This window comes from Cetorhinus maximus, chromosome 19 (genome assembly GCF_964194155.1).
Source record: "Cetorhinus maximus chromosome 19, sCetMax3.hap1.1, whole genome shotgun sequence".
In the NCBI taxonomy this organism is placed as follows: domain Eukaryota; kingdom Metazoa; phylum Chordata; class Chondrichthyes; order Lamniformes; family Cetorhinidae; genus Cetorhinus; species Cetorhinus maximus.
The window spans coordinates 82287295-82309880 of NC_135897.1; the positions used below are offsets into that span (position 1 = coordinate 82287295).

General features: G+C 42.6%; 2 protein-coding genes across 3 annotated transcripts in view; one reads left to right on the forward strand and one right to left on the reverse strand.

The window, feature by feature from the left end:
• Window positions 1-12547, reverse strand: part of LOC144693969 (transmembrane protein 145-like) — a 56346-nt gene extending 43799 nt beyond the window's left edge. Inside the window, exons 1-4 of the mRNA XM_078564249.1 lie at window positions 12366-12547; window positions 4378-4452; window positions 1984-2061; window positions 696-782 (exon numbers count right to left, since the gene is read on the reverse strand). Of these exons, the coding sequence (XP_078420375.1) occupies window positions 696-782; window positions 1984-2061; window positions 4378-4452; window positions 12366-12506 (381 nt within the window). The 5' untranslated portion in view covers window positions 12507-12547. The remainder of the gene's footprint in view (window positions 1-695; window positions 783-1983; window positions 2062-4377; window positions 4453-12365) is intronic.
• A 178-nt stretch (window positions 12548-12725) lies between these two features.
• The window catches only part of hps3 (HPS3 biogenesis of lysosomal organelles complex 2 subunit 1), a 48050-nt gene continuing 38189 nt past the window's right edge, over window positions 12726-22586 (forward strand). The window contains exons 1-5 of one of the 2 annotated variants that reach the window (XM_078564251.1): window positions 12726-13361; window positions 13677-14195; window positions 16038-16209; window positions 17855-17940; window positions 19517-19709. In XM_078564251.1, the coding sequence (XP_078420377.1) occupies window positions 13148-13361; window positions 13677-14195; window positions 16038-16209; window positions 17855-17940; window positions 19517-19709 (1184 nt within the window). In that variant the 5' untranslated portion in view covers window positions 12726-13147. The remainder of the gene's footprint in view (window positions 13362-13676; window positions 14196-16037; window positions 16210-17854; window positions 17941-19516; window positions 19710-22586) is intronic. The other variant, XM_078564252.1, reaches the window with a different exon arrangement.

The following is a 22586-nucleotide window of genomic DNA, read 5'->3' on the forward strand; positions in this document are numbered from 1 at the left end:
TCCTGCGGCCAGAGCAGGGGTATAGGATATCACGGCGAACCTCCACTGCATCCAAAAGGTGCTCGAGTGACATGTCATTGAACCTGGGGGCTGTAGTCTTTTTGCCTTTCAGGGTCATGTCTTCTTTGCAGCAGTCGTGAGCTGGCAGCACTGAGATGTGTGCGTGCAGCTGAAATTTAAATATGGTGCCCAGTGTGATGAAGCGGCGAGATGATGGCATGGTGGGTGAATTGGAGCCTGCCCATTAAGTTATCTTAATGAAGTAGCAGCAAGTCAACTTTCCAAAAAAATTTAAACCTGGCAAATGCTACAAGCAAACACTAAAGTCTCCTTTATTTTACTGCTCACAGTGCCATCAATATCGGCAATTGCAGCTCCTAATTTAATGCAAATCGCAACAAGCTACAGTGAAATGGGAGAAAACAGGCAAGGGAATGCGCAAGAGAGTGTGAAAACAGAGGGGCGTGCAAGAGGATCTGCCGGTAGACAATTTATCCCATGTAAACCCCCCACCACCAGAAATGTCTTGTGTACAGCTACTCCACTTCCCTTTTGTCCCTTCTCCACCTTTCTAAATATATGTTAAACCCTTTGAGCCTAAGGAGAATAAAAATATGAAAATGTTGCTTTCCCCTCACCGTACCACTGTCAACTTATTGAGTGCAAATACTCACATACAAATACAGAACACATACCTGGCAGCCAGACAGCAGAAAGCTTTGAGTGAGGTTCAACAGGTGATTATTTCCACTGGCAGCCACTGCTTCTTTACTCCAGCAGTCCTGATTAAACATTTTCCAGAATTAATTGATAATGCACACAGAAATGTTTAGGTATTCAAAGTCAGTTCCAAACATAATGGTGCTACCAACAGTAACCTAGTAAGTATATCTATCAGCGCTCTTCCAAGAGATTAGTCACTGAGTGTGCTACCTTGTATGGTAACTGAGCCATATAGATAGGAAAATTCCAGGATCAATTTTTGGTCTCTATTTAAAGTCCACTGATTTAATTACATCAGCAATTCAGGTGTTAGATTGGCCACAGCAGCCTGAGTTAGGGAGGGGAAATAGCAATCAGTTCATGATCTCTATCCAATAAGTCCTGCTTGATCAATGTTGATTGTACTCCTAACAATATTGTCTCAGCTCAGACGTGAAGAGGGGTCAATGAGGTGCACAATGGAGACACACCTACTGCCTGTCACATGTTCCAGCAAATATTGGCTCCACAGAATTCCAAGCAATGGTACTACCTGGGAGAAAGTTCCACAGGCAGGAAAAGAAATGTGTTAAGTTGCACCATTGATATTCTCTAACGATCTAACAACACCTTCTGTAGGAATAATTAATGGAAAATTATCTCTAATAAACAGTGCACACATATAGTTCAAATGTTAGATTCTAGGATAGTGTTGTCTAATGCATTAGCATGTGACTAATTACATTTTGATTAGGAAATAAAACGTGAATAATAATGCTGGGCATGTAGCCATAATACTCATTCTCAAGGCAATGTACAAATACTTAAGTTCTTTTTGTGTTTGTTGTTAAAATGGTAAGCTAAAATTAAGGTACTAATGCTTTACACCTTTGGTTCCTGCTAAAATGCTGTGTAATACCAATGAAAACTATGGACTCCATGGCGACGGAAACACTAGAAGTATTGTATGGAGAGTTGAGAGGTCACTATAGTCAGATTGACCAAATTGGAATAACCGCTTCAGGTCAGCAGAAGAAACCAGTAACAAGCAACTCCAACAGGGCATGTTATGGCCGGGGGCAGACAGCATCCAGCTGCATTCTGTCTGGGGAGCAGTAGCAGGTGTAGCTTGTATTGTGATTTGGTTGTGAGGTGGTTTCCACCAAAAATTGGGGATTTCATTAAAACATTAGTTGCTGAAACACTACTTTATTAACTATTTCATCTGAATTTGTACGAGCATATAATGCTTATTCAACTATGGTTTGTTGCCAGACCTACCTTTGAGCTGTTCTTATACACGGAGGGCCATTGGGTCTTCTCATCATAGTAAAACAGTAAATTCACATTATGTTTCTCCTAGCAAGGGTATGTGAAAACATTTTAATACACAATATTATGGAAATATTTGGAGTTACTATTTTCAGAGTTCCCCATATTCGATTCAAGTATTTTAAGGGTAAAAGTTGGTATACAAATACACTGCACAATAACACAGTATAGCTGCACCCATGACTGATAATGTCACCCATGTTACTAGCTCAGAGGAAAGGAAGAAATAAATCATTATTTTGCTTTGTGCACCTCCTTCCAGTGCAAAATGAACAGCATTAGTCACCCTTGGGATTTGTAGGTCAATTACTACCACTCTGAGTAGAAAAGGTGACCAGAATATGAATCACACTCCATCAAAAAGTGCTTTCAGATAATTTTAGTAACGCAAATCAGAGAAATATCTCAAAAATCAAACATCTCTCTGCAAAACAGTCAATGCTGCTTAGCGTTTTTTTTTTGAACGTCCAATAAGAAATTCTATTCCGTGAAGATTGTTTAATTCCAAAGTAACCAGAAAATGCTAGAAAGACTCAGCAGGTCCGGCAGTGTCTGTGGAGAGAGAAAGAGTTAACATTTCAAATCTGCAACTTTTCATTATCCTTTAATTGTAAACTTATTCACCAACATGATTTCTGCCTTGTGCTCTAAACTACCTGCTGCTGCAGGCAAATATTTTGAGAATCTCAAGGACCTATACATTCTCAAAATAATTGCCCTCTACAGCAGAAACCTGATAAGGATTGAAAAGAGACAAAGGACTTGTGCTTGACCAAACAAACTGACAGCTTGAGGGCAAATGTAACCTGATCCTTGGGAAGGAGACATGATTGGGTGCAGTGCAAAGCTCATTTTACATCCTGCCCAATTTTACAATCCATTGAAGTCAAGGGAGACAAACATTGAGGGACATGTTCCACCCGATCCCATGGGATCCAGTTGCCTGAAAATTACAAGCTGCCGCTTGACGACATCAAGTGAAAACACAGCATTAGTTTTCACATGTACTGATGACACCCAGCTTCAATTCTCCGCCACCTCTCTCAACTCCCCCACTATGACTAAATTAACAGGCTGCTTATGTGACATTCAGCACTGGATGAGCAGAAATTTCCTCTAATTATATATTGGAAATACTGCAGTCATTGTCTTTGGTCCTTGCTACTAACTCCATTCTCTTGGTATTAATTCTCCCTGGCAACTGTCTGAGGCTGAACCAAACTGTACACAGCCTTGGTGTCATATTTGATCACAAGATGAGCTGCCAACCACATATTCGCACTGTGACTAAGACCACTTACTTCTACCTCCATAATGTCGCCTGACTCCGCCCCCCCCTCCCCTCAGCTCAACCATGCCTTTGTTACCTCGAGACTTGACTATTCCAATGCACATCTGGCTGGCTTCTCACATCCTACCCTCCATAAACCTGAGATCATTCAAAACTCTGCTGTCCGTGTGCTCACTTGTGCCTAGTCCCGTTCACCAACCTACACTGGCTCCCAGTCACCAAAGCCTCGATTTTAAAATTGTCATTCTTGTTTCTAAATCCCTCCATTACCTCACCCCTGCCTATCTCTGTAATCTCCTCCAGCCCTATAACCCTCCGAGATATCTGCACTAATGTAATTTTGGCCTCATAGGCCTCCCTGATTTTAATAATTGCACAATTGGTGGCTGTTGCCTTCAGCTATCTATGTCCTAAGCTCTAGAATTTTTCTCCCTAAATCCTTCTGCCTTCCTCCTTTAAGACACTCCTTAAAACCTACCTCTTTGATCAAATTTTGGCCACCTTCCCTAATATGTGGCTTGGTGTCTAATTTTGCTTTATAATGCTCCTGTGATGCACTTTGGGATGTTTTATGTTAAAGGTGCTATATAAATATAAGTTATTGTTGTTGCTACCTCCTTCATTTCAGAAGTTTCTTTAATTGGCGCCATCCTCTTACCAACTGCATCCAGATTTCAGGAGATGTAGTATCAACTCCACACTGATACATTCCAGTTAATAGACAGCACTCTAGAGAGGTACTGAGCAGACACACTGCAGGACCATAGCCAGATAACTCTCCACAAATATAGGGATATTTCCTGTTACAAGCCTGCTCATCACATCACTCAACAGACATGGAATCAAGTTCAAAAATAAAATTTATAAGATTAAGTTTCTAGCAATTAAGTTATTTAATGCAAAATTGCCTCAACTAACTTAAGTGGTGTCAAGACACTGTCCATCAATAGGGTTATTAATTTCTCAATCTCTTCATTGGTATACATGAGGATATTCCATCATATTTTTTCAACCACCAGAAATTCTGTGGCTGTTCTACATTTAATCCTTACCTTGGCATAGCGGATATGGTAGCTGATCTGTCCTTTGTCAGACAAGAAACAAAATTTGGTCAAAAATACCCATTTCTGAAAGAAAAATATATCAGTTGCAATAAAACAGGGAATTATTTAAAGGGAAAGTCTCTCACCTAAATATAATTACATATTAATTAACAAGTGCTGCTTATATTTGCACTGCTGTGTGACCAAGGATTTTTTAAGAATTGTTATGACCCTTGGCCAGATCACCCAAGTCATTGGAGGGGTCCAGTTAGGGACCAATAATGTTTTGTTTAAAGTTTGAGATTTAAAGCACTTACTCAGTGAAGAAAGCCACAAAATTCCAAAGGTTTTGAACAAACAAAAATAAACTTTCCTATACAAGGTTAGAATGACAAAACAATTTACGATATTTATCTTATATTCTAATATTCAGGGCAAGTATGGGGTATGCATGAATTGACAAGCCAACTGTGGTCAAACACACCACACTACACAATAAATGACAAATGCAACCAAAGCCAATTCTATGGATTTCTCAATAACGCAACTAGATGACCATTACATTGCGAGCCAACTACTCTCACTGAAACTTCGCCTTTCTCATGAGGGTGTCCAATCTCCACGTTCAAAGATCCTGCCTTGGAGTTCTCTGCAAAAGTCACTCCAACTCAGAAGGTTTCAACAATTGCCAACCGCAATCTTGCCTTCCGAGATTCCGTTCCCATGGGTTCCCGAGCACACTCGGGCATCAAGTTACAAGCACAATTTCAGCTCTTCGGCCATGCCAAACAGGACACTACTACTTCAAAAGATGTACCTTTACCCCAACGGCTGCAGCACGGAGTCACCATCCTTCAGTTGCCTTCTCAGATCTTAAGAGCTTCACTTCAGCCCTCTTCGACTATCAGGACTTCTCCCAAGGCCACTTCTCTTAAAGTCTGCTCCCCGCAGCTCTTTCTTTAATTGGAGGCTGTTTCTCCTTTTCGTAACTCACCTGGGACCTGTTCTTGGCCCCTGTCTCTTGTCCCTGCCTCTGAGACACTTCTTGGGACCTCTCCCTAAACCCTCCCTGGTTTGGGACCTTCTCCCTTGCTCCTCTCCCTGGGACACTTACTTGACTATGGCGCTCTGCACCTTGTCACGTGACCTGGGCTTTCATATTGTTCTTCTTTTCTTCCTGTGCACAGATGCACTATGCCAGTCCATGGCCTGAAGAATGTGAAATTTCCAAACCGTGCATGTGCAACCAGTTCCCAGCCGGAAAATGCGCAGGAGGCGCAAGGTTCACTGGGAATTGGCATTCCCAACGTCACAGGTAAGTTTGAGTTTCTTAACAGAGTACAGGACACAAATCAACTCCAGCGCATCTATTCTATACTTTTAATATTCCTATCGGCAACAATATGTTAGTTCATCTTTTATGTGGTCCTCAAAGAAAATTTGGTGCCTTGCTCTTTCCTCTGTATCTGTGCCTCTGCTTATCTCCTTCTTTCTGAATCCCTGGCTATCTTCAGTTCTCTTTGTGCCTGTTGTTTTTCTCCCTCAGTCTACACATGCCTGATGATTTCTGTCATCACCTGCATGGAAGTCCCTCTCTTTCTGTACATCTCCCTTTCAGTATTATTACTGTTTTATTTCTCTCTGTTGCTCCTTTTCTGTATATGTTTTTTTTCTTTATTCTTTTATGGGATGTGGGTGTCACTGGCAAGGCCAGCATTTGTTGCTCATCTGTAATTTCCCTTGAACTGAGTGTCTTGCTAAGCCATTTCAGAAGGCAACTAGGAGTCAACCACATTGCTGTGGGTCTGGAGTCATATGTAGGCCAGATCAGGTAAGGACAGCAGATTTCCTTCCTTAAAGGACATTAGTGAACCAGATAGGTTTTTTACAACAATCGATGATAATTTCCATGGTCGGTATTCCTGAGACTAGCTTTCAATTCCAGGTTTATACCAATTGAATTTAAATTCCACGAGCTACCATGGTGGGATTTGAATCTCTGTCTCCAAAGCATTAGCCTGAGCCTTTGGATTACTAGTTTAGTGACATTACCACTACAGCACCATCTCCCCCTAAACATTGCTCTGTGTTTCACATTTTTTTCAGCTGTCATTGTATGTCTCACCTCCCATCAAGACCTGGAAACAGGGTGAAGACTTCAATCCTTTGACAGGCGCAGAAATTATCTTCTGACTATAAGACTACAACTCTGCTCACAGGTTGCAATATAATCCAGGAACACTCTTAAGCGTTCAACCACTACAGTAACTCAAAAGCCAAGTTACAGGCCTTTCCTCATACATGCTGTATCACTAAGTTGGAAGATTGGTTTATGAAAGGTGGCAGTGGGAATCCATTCAGATCCTTGTCCCTTCTCAAATTCACCCAGTGCTGATGCTTCTTCCACTGAGCTTTCAATATAAAATTGTTGAAAAGCAAGTTGCTGTCAATACCTTCTCAAGTAACCTGGGAACACTGGGAGCAGAGTGGAGTACCTGACATGGGGCAGATGGAATCCCTTACATATTGGTTTTAAATGCATACTTAGCAGTAACCGGCTGCAAAAGGGTTTCAGGGGCTAATCGTTTAGCAGTCATGTAATTCGTTCAGACCAATGAACTTGTCTCTTCTAAATTAAAGAGATACTGAATCGTCCCTGCCTCCAACCCTCCCCAAAGAAATCTAGCAATATGGCCCATTTATAAAGGGATATGACTAGTAAAAGTCCAAATCATGAAAAACGTATAACGTTCTATTTGATTTAAGATTGTTAAGACCATCCCCCGGGTGAGGTCCCCCAGTTTGTTAACTTCCCGAATGGCATGCCAATTTTGTTGTGCTCCCAGGGTGAGGAGGAACGAGCTGACTCCCATTCTTTATTCAACCCCCTCAGTTGGTTGCAACTAGGTTAATTTAAAAGTGATCCCTTCTCCCCTGTGGGTACCTCTTCCCAGTCCAAATGTATTTATGTTTTAGTAGGAGCCAACTTAACCAGGATTTCTTGAGTCAAAGAAAAAGAGTAAATTTATTAGTTACCAAAATCCCGAGAAAAAAAAAATTAAAATGCAACACACAGATCAGAAATGAGAAGCTGAGTCCAAATAAAAAAGTTTGAAAAGATATACGGATCAGCCTTTGGCTTGTCTGTGTAGTGTAGATGGCGAAATGTCGTGACTGTTGAGTTGGTTGATTCCGGTGGAGCTGACTTTGGCAGTTTAGCAGCTGGTTTGGAGACACTTGGTTCTGCAGGTTGGCTGAAGACGCTGTCCTATTTCCTTTTGGTTGTGGCTTGCTGACTTGTCTCCAGCAACAGAAAGAGGGACAGAGAGGCTTTGCCTCCAAGTTGCACGAGTGCCTAGTTGATCTTACCCTTCTGTCACTCTCACAGAATACTAGCGTACAGCGGTCAGGTCTGCAGCTAACTTTTTAAACCCACATCCTTGTGTATTCCTGGAAGGAAAAACAAACATGTCTTTTGCGTAGATTCCTTTTTCTTTCAACCCCGACCATTTCCACATTCTGAGGTATAACTCAACGGGGGATGTCTGCTGATGTGGCAATCAGTCTCCATTGTCTCTGCAACAAGGATATTAAAGTTCAGTCTTTTGTATTTCATCTCTTTCCTTTCAACTGTCTCTGTCTGTGGTAGGCCTTGACACCTTTTTAAGTGAGACATTCTATGCTCTCTCGGGACTAGTTGGTCAAGTATGATCCACATAAATTTTCAAGAAAGTGGTTACTTTACATTCCCAGCCATCTTTTGTTCAGTGTCTTTGATTGGATGTCTTTTTAAAAAAAAAAACATGTTTTTCTTAGCAAGTCCAATATGCCCGTAAGTAATTCGGGACTGTAATCCACTGTCATGACAAGATGTATGTGAAACTGTTACTTTCCTGCTTGTTCACAACTTCTACCGCTAAGACGTCAATATGCAACTTCAAAATCTTTACCAGTATTAATTTATGAACCACAGACAATCCCCACCAATTTATCAGTTCCTGGTGGTTCTTCTTGGTTGTGACAGATACCGAACCGTCGTTTTACTTGTCTAAAAGCAAAAACAAAGTATAGATGTCACAAATGCGAGATAAGTATTCAGTTGGAACATTTTTTTGCTGACGGTGGAGGGAAGCAGAACTCTGTATTCTCATTAACTGATAACAGTCAGATTGTGCATTGCTGGGTATTTTTTGTAGAAGCATATATATTTAAGCTTACATTTCTCTATGATCGTAGTTGTGTATTACAAGGCAGCACACAACACTGACCTTGAAGGATGTTACAGTAACTTATGTATCACTTTTTGCAGACTAAACAGGCTCCTTAAAGTAGCTCCAGGACAGTGTTTTATCAAAACAAATACTTGATGATTAATATTGAGCATCTTTCAAGATATGCTTAACCTCAGCTCTGAGGAATAAACATGTAAACTACATCATCATGTAGGAGCCTGCTCAGCTGTTCTCACAGACTGCCTTTGTGCTCACTGGCACCTGACGATAGGGATACTCAGAAGAACAGCTCCCAGCAATAGTCCATAGGAAAGTAGATATGTTTATTTTCTGCCTCCACTCAGTTGGTGAAGATGAAGCCATTGATATAGTTACAAAATGAGGATACCATGTTCCAGTGATTCACTCTTAAAAGGGTCTTGCCTCTTCCATTCTATTTTTATAACTCATCTCAAATCCTTTCACCACTGCTTGCCCGTTCTATCTCTCTAGCTGTACCAACTATTATTTGAATACATCCTTATACAATCCAATTGGCACCTATCACATGCAATTGAAACAACAACTTGGAGAACGAGCTATTTGGTTATGACATGTAGAAAATTCTCAAGAAATGAGAAGAGGTTAGAAAAAAACCTGCCCCTCCCAAAACAAATGACATTTCCCAGACAGGCTGGTTGATTCACAGTAAATTCGCCTCCTGGCTGGCTGCAAACATCACCAGCTGCAGCCTGGTAACTGACCCGAGTGGTGAAGTTCCAGGTTTCAACCTTCCACAGAAAATCTGGAGGCAGTGCTTGAGGACGGGCCAGGGAAGATGTAGCCACTGGCTCCACCAGTGGGACATGAAGAACAGCTGAAACTGTGACTGTGGCCACCCAAGTCAGACCATCGCCCCACATACCAAACTCCTGCCCCGAGAGATCCATTCCTGGTGGCATCTCAACCACTTACACTCCGTCAGCTGAAGCCATTGGATGGATTGCTAATCTCAACATCGAACTATAACTGCTTCCCCAGTCGCCCAAGTTAAACTATTCATAACTTTGTTTGGGGATAAATTAGTAATTTTAAAGGGGTGTATATATGTTTAGAAAAGAGATTGAATGTAGACAGTTGACTTGCAATCAACTAAATCCACCCATAATTGTTTTGATGATCTCCTTTATACATTGGAGTAAAATGACAAGAGCAATTAAAGTTTTAAAGTATCACTCTTAACAGAGATTGAGAACACCACTAATCCCCAAAAGAAAACAAAAATCAGACTCTTAAGCCCACAACTGGGATAGAAACACCAATTTGGACAACCAATAGAGTAAGGGCTGAGAGTCCCGTTACCTGAATCATGTTTAAATACTAACAATTGAAAATAAAAGTTACCTTGTCTGTCTCTAGTCTCCCTGCTTCGTACTTCCCACTAACTAATGACAAATGAATGATGAGAAAAGGACATAATAACACCCCGCCCTGCCCACGCCAACCCATCTGCTGAGTGGGACCCCGGTTGGCTCAGGGCCACCACCTGGGCGGCTGAACCACGCCCCTAACGGCCACTGCACCTGGCTGGGCGCGCATACCGTTCCCCTCAGGTAGGAAAACGTGTTACGTCACAAAGAGCAGGCGGCTCGCTTTCTCATTGGGTAACCACGACGGTGATTGATAGCCTGATAGACCAATAAGAACGAGGAAGGCTATAAAGCGCCCCCTCCCCGTCCTCCATGATATTACGGCTGAGGAATCAGGAGATGTTTCAAAATCAGGGACTTAACTCCCCAAAGTATTTTTTTTTTTAAAGCCATGGATTTACTTTTCACCCCCCGTTATTTACAACCGACATTGCGATGTCTCAACTTCCCGACCCTCCCTTCTTAATTGACAGAAAAGTTAACCAATAAACGCTGGCTGCGTTCTGATAGACGGTCAGATAAACCAATTAGCAATCAGTGTATGGATTTACAGCTTCTCATTGAATGTAGCGTTTAATAGTTTCAATCAATCACAAGGAAGAGGCGGGTAACCGCTTCCCATCACAAGACAACATTGCATGTGATTTGTGTTGCATTTAATTTTTGTTCTGATATTGGCTTTAATTCCATTAAACCGTTATTCACTCGATGTTATCAATATGTTTTCATGGCCGGAATGTTTCAATTCTCTAAAAATGTGGTGTTCTAAAACTGTTACATTCTGGAAACCAGAACTAGGGGTCATAAACAGAAGCTACAGTGGTCAGTGACAAAATTTAGTAGGGAATTCAGAAATTCCTTTAGCGAGAGAGTGGTTACAATGTGGAACTTGGTACCACAAGAGGTAGTTGAGTCAAATAGCACAGGTACGTTAAAGGGGTAAGCTTGATAAGCACGTGAGGGAGAAAGGAGTAGAAGGATATATTGATAGATCTAAGTGAGGAGGCTCGTGTAAAGTTTAAACACTGGTAATGGAGCTGTTTTTGTACTGTAATTACTATGCAATCCCATAATTTAGCTGTAGATGACATGAGTATGGTGATAAACTTCAAGAGGGCATAGGCCGTAGAAAGGGCAGATGTGGGAGAAGAGATTAAACACAGAAGTGCAAAGTGATACATTTTAATAGTAAGAATGAGGAGAGACTAAAGAATTCAATTCTAAAGGAAATGCAGGAAGAAACACCTGAGGGTGTAGAAACAGTAAATGATTTGCAGCGCAGAAGGAGGCCATTAGTCCCACCATGTCTGTATCAGCTGACTAGAGTTATCCAGTCTAATCCAATCTTTGAGTTCCTGGTTCGCAGCCTGCAGGTTACAGTTCCACAAATGCTTCTTAATATGAGGATTTCTGCTTCTACTATGATTGGTGTGTATATATATATATATATATATATATGCACAAAGTGTTGAAGATGGAAGGGCATGTTGAGAAAGCAGTTAAAAGGCATACTGGATCTTGGGCTTTATAAATAGAGGTATAGAGTACAAAAGCAAAGAAGTTACGTTGGACTTTTTTCTTTAAAAAACTGGTTCGGCCTCAACCACAGTATTGTATCTAATTCAGGGTTCCTTACTTCAAGAAAGGTGTGAAGACTTAGTGTGGGTGCAAAAAACATTTACAAAAACGGGGATGAGGGACTTCAGTTATGTGGATAGATTGGAGAAGATGGGGTTGCTCTCAAAGAGAGGATTGAGAGATTTGGCAGTATTCAAAATAATGAGTCTGGCAGAGTGGGTAGGAAGAAACTGTTCCTACTGGTGAAAGGTTCGATACCCAGAGGACCCATTTGGAGTGATTGGCAACTGAGTAAAAGAAAACATCAGGAAAATATATTTTTTTTTACACACAGTAGCTACAATCTGTAATGCACTGCCTGTGAGTGTGGTGGAGGCAGATTTAATTGCTTTCAAAAGGGAATTGGATAAGCAGTTGAAGGGGAAAAAATGCAGGGCTACTGGGAAAGGGGACTAGCTGCTGACAGAATGTTTGGCCTTGTGGGGGAATCTAGAACTAGGTGACCATTTCAAAACAAGGGATCTCCCATTCAAGACAGAGATGAAGAATTTCTTCTTTGGGATTCACTAACCTACATAACAGTGGAGGCTGGGTCATTGAATATATTTAAGGCTGAGTTAGACAGGTTTTTAATCTACAACAGAGTTGAGGGTTGGTGGGGTGAGGGGCAAGCAGGAACCTTGAATTAAGGCCACAACCAGTTCAGCCATGATTTTATTGAATGGTGGAGCAGGCTCTAGGGACCACTCCAGCTCCTATTTCTTATGCTACTTTGTACCTGAAATTGCTCTTGCAGAGCCTGCAGGGGGCAGACGGGCCGAATGGCCTTTCTCCTGTGCTGTAACCATTCTATGACTCCAAAAGTTGATGACGACACATTGACACTCTCTCCCTCCGCAGAGACTGTGTTTTGCAGCATTTTCCGTTCTGTTTCAGATTTCCGCAGTTTTGACTTTGGTGGTTGTTTGTTGAGTCAATCCCCGACATTGATTGACGTCCCGTTCCTTATTCCGGATTGGCTGACTGCCTTTGATGGACAGCAGCGCCATCCCGGCTGGCGATTCCAATTGGCTGAGGCAACAAATCGGCTGATGTCACAATGGTTACGGAAGCAGCCCGGAGTTTGTGACATTCCGACACCCACAAGGTCTCGTACTCACCAGAGGGAGAGAATCCGAGCTGAGGAGACAAGCCGACCAGAAGCTGGTGCAAAAAGTGAAACATGCAACGATGTGAACCCGGAGGAAAGTAACGTTCCTGCAACTCGGTTGGTTGCATAAATTGCCAGTTATAAAATTGGGGAGAGAATATGACGTTAAGTTGCGCACATTAAATTGCAATCTTTAGTGTGTCCTTAGTCACTGCTATTTATGAAAGTTGACCTAATGTTCTTTTCTGAGACTATGTTTAACCAACAGGCTGGACAATGCTTTAATGTGTATTTTCCCCCACCCCCTTCCCCTTTGACTCTAACAATTTAAAGGGGCACCCACCACGCCTCGTCTCTCGATCTGCACCATTTTTTTTATTAGACAGAGAGATCTTGCCAATGTGCTGGAGATGGTGCGAGTGTACAACTGTCACCCGTTTGCTGCCCAGCTGATCGTTCCCGTTCAACACGAACCCGACACTTTCTGCTGCGGGCGGGACACTCTCTTCGTTGTCTCTGCTGGATGCAAGGTCGAAGCGTTTAACATTACGGAGAGTGGCTGCCAGCCGATCTGCACTTGCGTTACCCTTGGGAAAGTCCGGAAAATTACCTTCAGCGGAATAGGTAAACATTTCTGCATGGAACCTGTTCAAATTAAATAAAAAGGCATTCCTTACTGTAAAGGCTTTGCATATTACCCATAAAGAAAAAAACAGTTCAAAATTGTTAAATCCCAGTAAAAATCAGTAATGCTGGAGTTTCATTTTGAGATATATACAAGCTCAGTTGTGGAACACGTTTTACTGGTATACTTCCTAGTTTTACTGGGTTTTTTGTACCTTTGGGGCGACCCGTGACTGCCTAACAAATGATCTAGTCATATTAATGAAGTGATTCACTTTGTCTTTTAGTTATTTTACTCCCCAACTTTGTTTTCAGGAGACTATCTTGCTACAATTGAAGAGAAGAGTAAGGTCCTCTCGCTCCGTGTCTACTTGAATTGGAGGGGATACCAGGCACGGGGCAAGTCCCGAGTTGGTATCCGGATGGTGGGACATGTGTTGCAGGCTCCATTTAAAGGGGCGCCCAAAGACCAGATGGAAATTGTGGAGGTGCCGCTGTCGGACCCCCCGCTCTCCCTTTCTTGTTGCCCGGTGAAGGGTGACCTGGCGGTCGGGTGCCACAACAAGGTGGTGTTCTTCCGCTTGAAGGAGGAGATGCTGGACGGCGAGAGCCCCGTGTTAGATTTTGAGCGTTTCCTGATCGTGCATGTCAGCCTAAGCCTGCTGGAGGTCGCTTTTTGCGATGGCTGTTTAGCCCTGATAGCGGACCTGGAAGTGCTGGTGCTAAAACTGGACAGTGTCCAACAAGTGGAGAGGAAAAGCCAGCAACAGACCGTTCAGGAAGAAGCGCCAATCGACGAGGGCATTGACAAAGAGGACAATAACCCTACAGAAGGTTTGTGGTAAATTGACCCCCCCCCCTTACAGGATACTATTCAATTCTGTGCAACTTAACATTGGCACTGAGCTCTACATAGGTGGGTCAGCTGTGGTTCAGTGGATAACGCTCTTCTTGCCTCTGAATCAGAAGGTTGTGGCTTCAAATTCCACTCGAAGGGTTTGAGCACAGATTTTGGGTTAACATTCTCAGTGCAGTAATGAGAGCGTACTTTTGAGGTTATCGTCTTTGGGGATGATATGTTAAATTGAGGCCCTGCCTTTCTGGTGGACGTTGAAAGGTTCCCTGATGGTATTTGGAAGAACAACAAGGGAGTTCACCCTGGTCTCCTGGCCAATATTCTGCCCCACTCAACATCACTAAACAAGTGTTATCACACTGCTCCTTGTGGGAGCTTGCTGTGAGCAAATTGGCTGCCGCGATTCCTATATTCAACAGTGACAACATCTCAAAAAATAAGAACATATGAACAAGGAGCAGGAGTAGACCAATTTTCCCCTTGAGCTGCTTTGCCATTTAGTAAGATCATGGCTGATCTGCTAGTAACCTGAAATCTGCATCCCACCTGCCCTGATAACCTATCACCCCCTTGCTTACCAAGAATCTATCCACCTCTGCCTTAAAAATATTCAAAGACTCTGCTTCCACCACCATTACAGGGGGAGAGTTCCAAAGACTCACCACCCTTTGAGTGAAAAAATTTTACCTCATCTCTGTTTTAAATGGGCGACCCCTTATTTTTAAACAGTGACCCCCTAGTTCTCGTGCTTTGGGATATGCTGTGGTCATGAAAGCTGCTCCAAATACTTGCGTAAATACAAGTCTTTCTCTACGTTTTCTGGGCTGATCAGTGATGGAGATGGTAAAATCGACAGCCTTGATGGGGGACAGGGATGTGAAAGTTGGCCATATTTGTCACCAACTCGTGTATATCAGTGGATGTCAGGTGTAGATACAATTTGGTTTGGCTGGAACACCCTCCCTTTCTGTTCAGTCAAAAAAAAATTGAACGCTAGAACTCTCAGATGACAGGGTGGACAAGGCATCAGTGCCTGTAATATCAGAGCCCAGTAAAAAAGTAGTGAGTACTTCAGGTGAGGGAAGGAACAGTTGTTGGGATGGGTAGGTGAAACAAAAAGTTTCAATCCTGTCCTCACACAACATTCTGATAAGAGAAGTCAGCTGGTGCAGCGTAATAATCCATGCCAAGTCTTGCAAATCTCTGTATCGAGAGGAACTTGCTGCCGAGAGGCTCATAGTTTTGTATTAAGAAATATCTGGGACAATAACATGCCAGCTCATTAGCAATAGCAAATCACTTGCCATAAGCAAGATGCTTCACTTGAACGATAAGGGGTAGGGGTGGGTAATTTTCAATTTGGCAGAAGTTTAGCCTCTCGGTTAGATTTAAATGACCCCTTGACACTATTCAAAGAAAAGCAGGGGTGTTCTCTCCGATGTCCTGGTCAATATATGTAACTTCAGCCAGCACCTAGAAACTGGTTACCTGGTCATTATCACATTGCTGCTTGTGATTTTGTGCAAATTGTCTGCCGCATTTCCTATATTACAACCATATAAACAACAGTTTCATTGGTTGTAAAGTGCTTTGGGACGTCCAGAGGTCATGAAAAGTGCTACATAAATTCAAGACTATCAATTAAAAGGAAACTTGGGTGGGATGTATATTGGGCTACTGATGGAATCCAGCCCCTGTCGAAATTGAAAATAGCCCCTCGTAATGCAGGGCAGTGTTGCTTGCAGCCCACACTATACAGGATTTCTGGTCCCAGCTTGTGTCAATGTAATGGTCTTAAAGCATTTGTGCAATTCTTCTAGCAGCATCTCTGAGCCAAGGACAGGATGAATTTGTCCTCTTTCAAAGCCCTTTGGAATTGCTTGGCGAAGACGCCAGGGGATCAGGAGTGTTGGTCAGTTTGGAGTGGACAGGCGTGGAGGGTTTGACAACTGATCTGCGGAATAATCTGTACCTACGACCAATTCTGTACAGGTGAGGCAGGGTTGATCTTTGGGATCTGTAAACTACCACTCTGCAGGCTAGTGTATAAAATTCATTTTGTAAAGGCTCTGCAGGTGCTCTGTGCTTGTCTATGGGATTTAAACTTGATAGTGTAAAATGGGGACATCACTTTGCAATAATGTTCATATAACCAGCCACTCTCGGTTCTTCACACATGTGACATGCATTGCATCCTCGTGATCAGGTCAAACAGATAATGTTTCCCTATGGACTTGCTCCTGGCAGTCTAACCAGTTATTTGATGCTCTACAACATGGGACAATTTCAGGTTTTGTTCTAATTCCTGTTATCTCTCCAACCAATTTGATGGTAAGGCTGAAATAAATAATTTGCTGAGTGCAGGGGAGCAGTATGAACCTCTAGTATATAATGCCCTAAAGTGGTAGTACATGGGTTCACACTTGTGGTGTACCACATGTTGTAGTATACTTAAATGTGAGCATGCCTCTGTATGCATCACTAGAAGGGAGATGTGTGTAGTGTGTTCCAGTTTTAGTATCACGTTGTCATGTGCCTAATCTTAATAAACCCACAATGTGTTTATCCAATCCCTTATGAGTGATTGTTGCCTTGTGTCTGATACAGCAAATAAGCTCAAGGAGCTATGTCATAATAAGAACATAACACACACAGAGTCCTGAACTTTGCCATGCTATAGTGGAGAAATGCTCAATACAGGAACTGCCTGCATCCAGTGTTGGTAAAGGCCTCTGAGCTGGTCTGGAGCCATTCTTGTCTGCTATGGAAACTCCCCCAGCTAAGAGAAGGCAGGAAGGTCATGTGCTATATGGGGAATTGCAAACACACTTAATACTGAGACTTTATTCATCAATGGGCAGGGACACACTTGATGTGGATATGTCTATTATAGCTTCTCTTCATTTATTTGCATTGGCACAGATCAGTTTGAGTTATCATGATGGCTGCATAAGTTCTTGATGGGAATGTGTGAATGGGATTTCATTTCCACAACATGCTGGATTTTTGCACCAAAATAAAATCTACTTTTTAAAAAGAGTTTTGATTTAAGGAGAAATGTTTTCCACCGACAGGGGGCTCAGTAACCAGAGGGGACAGATTTAATGTAATTGGTAAAAGAACCAGAGGGGAGATGGGTTATTTTTATGCTGCAAGTTGTGATGCTCTGGAATGCATTACCTGAAGGTGATAGGAACAGATTTGATAGTAACTTTCAAAAGGGAATTGGCTGTATACGTGAAAAGAAATAAATTGCAGGACAATGAGGATAAAATAACTCTAACAAAGAGCTGGCACAGGCACAATGGCCTGAATGGCCTCTAACCATGTTGCATCATGCTATGCCTTTTCTCATTTGAAAGTGCTATGTTTAATTATCTTCCTTCAAGCCTCCCCTCCCAAACCATTATACATTTGAGCCTCACTAACTCACTCACTTCTAGAGAATTTGAATACATACCAGTTCCCATGGTGTCTGTTCATGCAGTATAACTCAACCACTTAGCAAAGCAACACAGTATCCTAGCAATAATAGTCCTTCCAATTTGTTTCTGATTTATGATGGGGTTTTTTTTAAATGATGAACATGCGTACCTTTGAAAGATAAATTGTAATTTTCATATTTTTCTATTCCAAGGCGTTTTGCTCCAGATCTATCCCACATTTACTCTGTTGAAGAGACGGCTCTACATTCACTTCAGTTACTCCCAATGTACTCGACAGGTACCGTAACTTACAGCACAACAGCTTTGAGTTATGTACACAAATATTCTAGAGCTTTACTTGATGATGTTTGGGCATCAGGGAGGTGTTATGTAAAACTTTACCTTGGGTGATTCAGTCTAGTTTCTGTGCATGAAGTCTGGGCACATGTGAGGCTGTGTGTTCTTTAGATGTTGTGTGTACTTTTTTTTGCGTGTCATAATAGTTAGTCCATGTTAATTCCTTAACAGCATGAGCCAACCTGACTCTCATGATCCCTTCCAGGAGATTACATAATCAGCCATCTTCCACACTTTTACTTCCTGCCCATATTTCCTATTATTTCCACCCAATTTTCCTATTTTTCTTTAGTTCTGTTCAGCTTTCTACTTTATCTTTAGCTTTCTTCCTTATTGCAGTTTACCCTTCCCTCCCTTGTAGTCAGGATCTTCCAAGCTGAGCCTCTTTGCAATCCCCAGAACTGGAATTAAACTCTATTCCTACGTTCTGGCCTTCTCTGGCTCTCTCCTCTCAGGGGGACACCTTTCAAATCTTAGGTTCTGATCTTTTCATTATATCCAGTCTCCCAGAGTCAATCCATTGCACGTTTCCCATCTAGCCACGGCACCAGGGCTGAGCAATTCTTCTTGAGTCCCTGCCTGAAGGCAGGTCCAACCCACAGTGTCATGATCTTCACCAAGGGTAGGGCAAGAGGCTGGTCCCCAATCCACCCCAACCAGAACAGGGATCGAACCCTGTGCTGTTAACACCAATCTGACCCACACCACCTGTCCAGCCAACTGAGCCAACCAGCCCCCGCCCCAAGGAGTCAGAGTTGCTGTGGCAGCATACATGTTTACATGCATGTTGTATCCTGGAGCTATGGAGGACTGCTGCATAAAAGGGGATGTTTGTCCCTGAAGGCAAAGGCGACCATGCCCATCATCTGGGGTGATTGGTGGGGTTCCAGTGAGTACGTAGGTGACCTGCACTCAGAAGGCTCTGCTGCAAACAGAACAGGATACCACAGATGATTAAGTTTTGGACAAGTTGCTGGCTTAGGATTTCCTCTGTTTGCGTTTTCTCTCTCTGCCTCTGATATGCATTTACTTTTGGAGGAGGCCGCACCCTTTTTAATTTGGTTGCACCAGAGCAGTGATCCTGGATGAGCTTCTCCTAGTACTGAAAGTCAATATCAAAACTCCTAAGCAAAGACTTCAGAGTGTCCTTTGTAGATCTTCCTCTGACTACCATGATAGCACACCCCGGACTCAAGCTCTCCATAGAAGGTTTGATTTGGTAAGCGTCAGATATTCTGGTTACATGACCAGCCTAACTCAGTTGTGACTGCCACAGTACAGTGCGGATACTTGGCATGCCAGCTCGGTTGAGCCCCTCAGTGTCTGATATTTGTCCTGCCATCTGATCTTCAGACTGCTGCATACTACATGGACAGATACTTGGCTTTCACATCTGCACATCATGTTGTTAGCTTCTCAAGAAAAGTACACTGATGTGCCCTGTGGCTCTAACTGTGATTATACTTTATATTAAAAAAAATAAAATAACTCGCTTCTCATCTTGTATTTTGCCTTAGGAGATCTAGAATCAGACGTTGGCTCTGGGAGGAAGGAGAAGCAGCTGCTCAGCCTCTTCTGTTTCTTTTCGTTGCCGCATGTGGGCTACCTGTACGCTGTTGGCAACATGGTGCAGCAACTGTCCACCTATAGTTACCCAGAAAAGGCCAAGCAAGCAGTAATCAGCCCTCAGTTCCTGCACGTCATTACCAGGTACAAAGAAATTTGGACAAGGAACACTCTGTGCTCTTGCCATCAGAGCTGAAGTGTGCAGAAAAACCTTATAGTCTTGTCCCTCTTGTATTGTACAAAGCTTGTATTGATGCGTAGTCACCTTTGGCTTTACATTGATGCAAACAGTACCATTCAATTTAGGTGTGAAGTCACCAGATCTGTACGAGGGTCATTTCACATGACTTGGACTTCATAACTGCAGCCTAGTGAGAAGCGTAAAATGTGCACACAGTTCACTGGATCACCTCAATGTTAGTCAGCTGATCAAAGAGTTAAGTTTCCCAACATCAATATTTATCTAGTATTTGAATGTTTGTGAAAGGGGCTCTACGCAATCTTACAAGCAGTTATAATTGGCGATGGTACAGTGCTTTGAGGTGTATTCAATGTACAAGTCCAGCAGTGAACATAAGAAACAGGAGTAAACATAGGCCAAAAGGCCCCTCGAGCCTGCTCTGCAATTCAATAAGATCAGCTGATCTTTGACCTCAACTCTGCTTTCCCGCCCTAACCCCACATCCCTTGATTCCTTTTGTGTTCGAAAATCAATCTAACCCAGTCTTGAATATACTCAATAGCTGAGTATCCCCAGCCTGCTGGAGTAGAGAATTCCAAAGATTTATAACTCTGAGAAGAAATTTCTCCTCGGAGTTCTGGACTCTGAAGTCATGGGAAACAGGTTCTTAGCAACAACCCTTTCGAACCCTCCAATAATTTTATGTTTCAATTAGATCACCTCTCATTCTTCTAAATTCCAGAGAATATTAGCCTATTTTGTTCAATCTCTCTTCTTGGACAAACAATCAATCTAGTGAACCTTTATTGCAGACCTGCTACAATAATGATTCAGATCCACTTCCACTGTGAGCAGAGAACTAAAATTCTAAATTCTGTGCACAACTTTAGGCTCTTTATCTCTGGTTTGTAAGCCAATTTGTTTTAGTTTAATGCTGTAAGGTTAGATTTCAGCTTATAAAGTGCCAACTTCACAGAAATAATACTACTTAACTTAACATTAACAAGCAGCCATGGAGCTAGGCTGGTTTGAAATGTTAATTAGGCAACAATGAGCAGAGACCTGCATGAAGTATAAACGAGCTCCTCAAATATAAGCACATCAGACTATTTACCTTAATATGTCATGTTAGTCTTGGTGATGCAAATTGTTTGTTAGAATTCTAGGTATTTTTCACCATTGTGTTAGAAGATTATTCATTCAACACCATTGTGGGGTCCTTGCCTAAACATACATCCTAGTGCAGTAAAAAGAGAAAATGCTGGAAAAACTCAGCAGACCAGGCAGCATCTGTCAAGAGAGCAACAAAGTTAAGGTTTCAGGTTTGTGACTTTTCATCAGAACTGGCAGGAGTTAGAAATGTAATGGCTTTTGAACAAGTGAAAGTGGGGAGTGCAGGTTGAAGTAAAAAGGGAAGGTCTATGATAGGGTGGAGAGCAGGAGAGATTAAACACAAAAGGTCCATAGATCTCTGAAGGCAGAGGGACACGTTAGTGGGGTGGTGAAAAAGGCATATGGGACACTTGCCTTTATCAATCGAGGCGTAGATTGCAAAAGTAGGGAGGTCATGTTGGAGTTGTATAGAACCTTAGTGAGGCCACAGCTGGAGTACTGTGTGCAGTTCTGGTCGCCACATTGTAGGAAGGATGTGATTGCACTGGAGGGGGTGCAGAGGAGATTCACCAGGATGTTGCCTGGGATGAAACATTTAAGTTATGAAGAAAGGTTGGATAGACTTGGGTTGTTTTCGTTGGAGCAGAGAAGACTGAAGGGCAACCTGATCGAGGTGTACAAGATTATGAAGGGCATAGACAGGGTGGATAGGGAGCAGCTGTTCCCCTTAGTTGAAGGGTCAGTCACAAGGGGGCATAAGTTCAAGATGAGGGGCAGGAGGTTTAGGGGGGATGTGAGGAAAAACTTTTTTACCCAGAGGGTGGTGACGGTCTGGAATGCACTGCCTGGGAGGGTGGTGGAGGCGGGTTGCCTCACATCCTTTAAAAAGTACCTGGATGAGCACTTGGCACATCATAACATTCAAGGCTATGGGCCAAGTGCTGGTAAATGGGATTAGGTAGGTAGCTCAGGTGTTTCTCACAGAATCGATGGGCCGAAGGGCCTCTTCTGCACTGTGATTCTGTTTCATGATGCAGAGCTGAAGGGAGTGATAAAGAGACAAGTAAAGAAGTGAATGATGTGTCTAGAGAAGATGTGAATGGCAGGATAGCTGCCATCAGATGCAAACTGAAGGAACTAAGAAAGAAACGAGAGGGGGGAAAAAGAACGAACCAGCCAAGGAACACAGCAAAACGGGGCAGAGGTTATGATCCAAAATTGTGCTGTTCCATAAACTTGTGTTGAGCTTCTTTGGAACACTGTAGCAAGCCAAGGACACGCGTCAGAGTGGGATCAAGGTAGAGAATTAAAACGACAAGCAACAGGAAACTCGGGGTCAAGATGCGGACTGAACCGAGATGTTGCGCAAAGCGGTCAACTAGTCTGCATTTGGTTTCCCAAATGTAAAGGAGACAGCATTGTGAGCAGTAAACGCAGTATACTAAATTGAAAGAAGTACACCTAAATGGCTGCTTCACTTGGAAGGAGTGTTTGGGGGGCCTTGGATACTGAGAAGGGAGGAACTAAAAGGGCAGGTGTTGCATCTCCTGCAATTGCATGGAAAGTTGCTCAAAACCTATTGCGTTTCTAACTTTTGCCAGTTCCAATAAAGGCCACAGACTTGAAAAGTTAACTCTATTTCTGTCTGACAGATGTTGCCAGAACTGCTGAATATTTCCAGCATTTTTTTATTTATTTCTGATTTATGGTATCTGTGGCATTCTGCT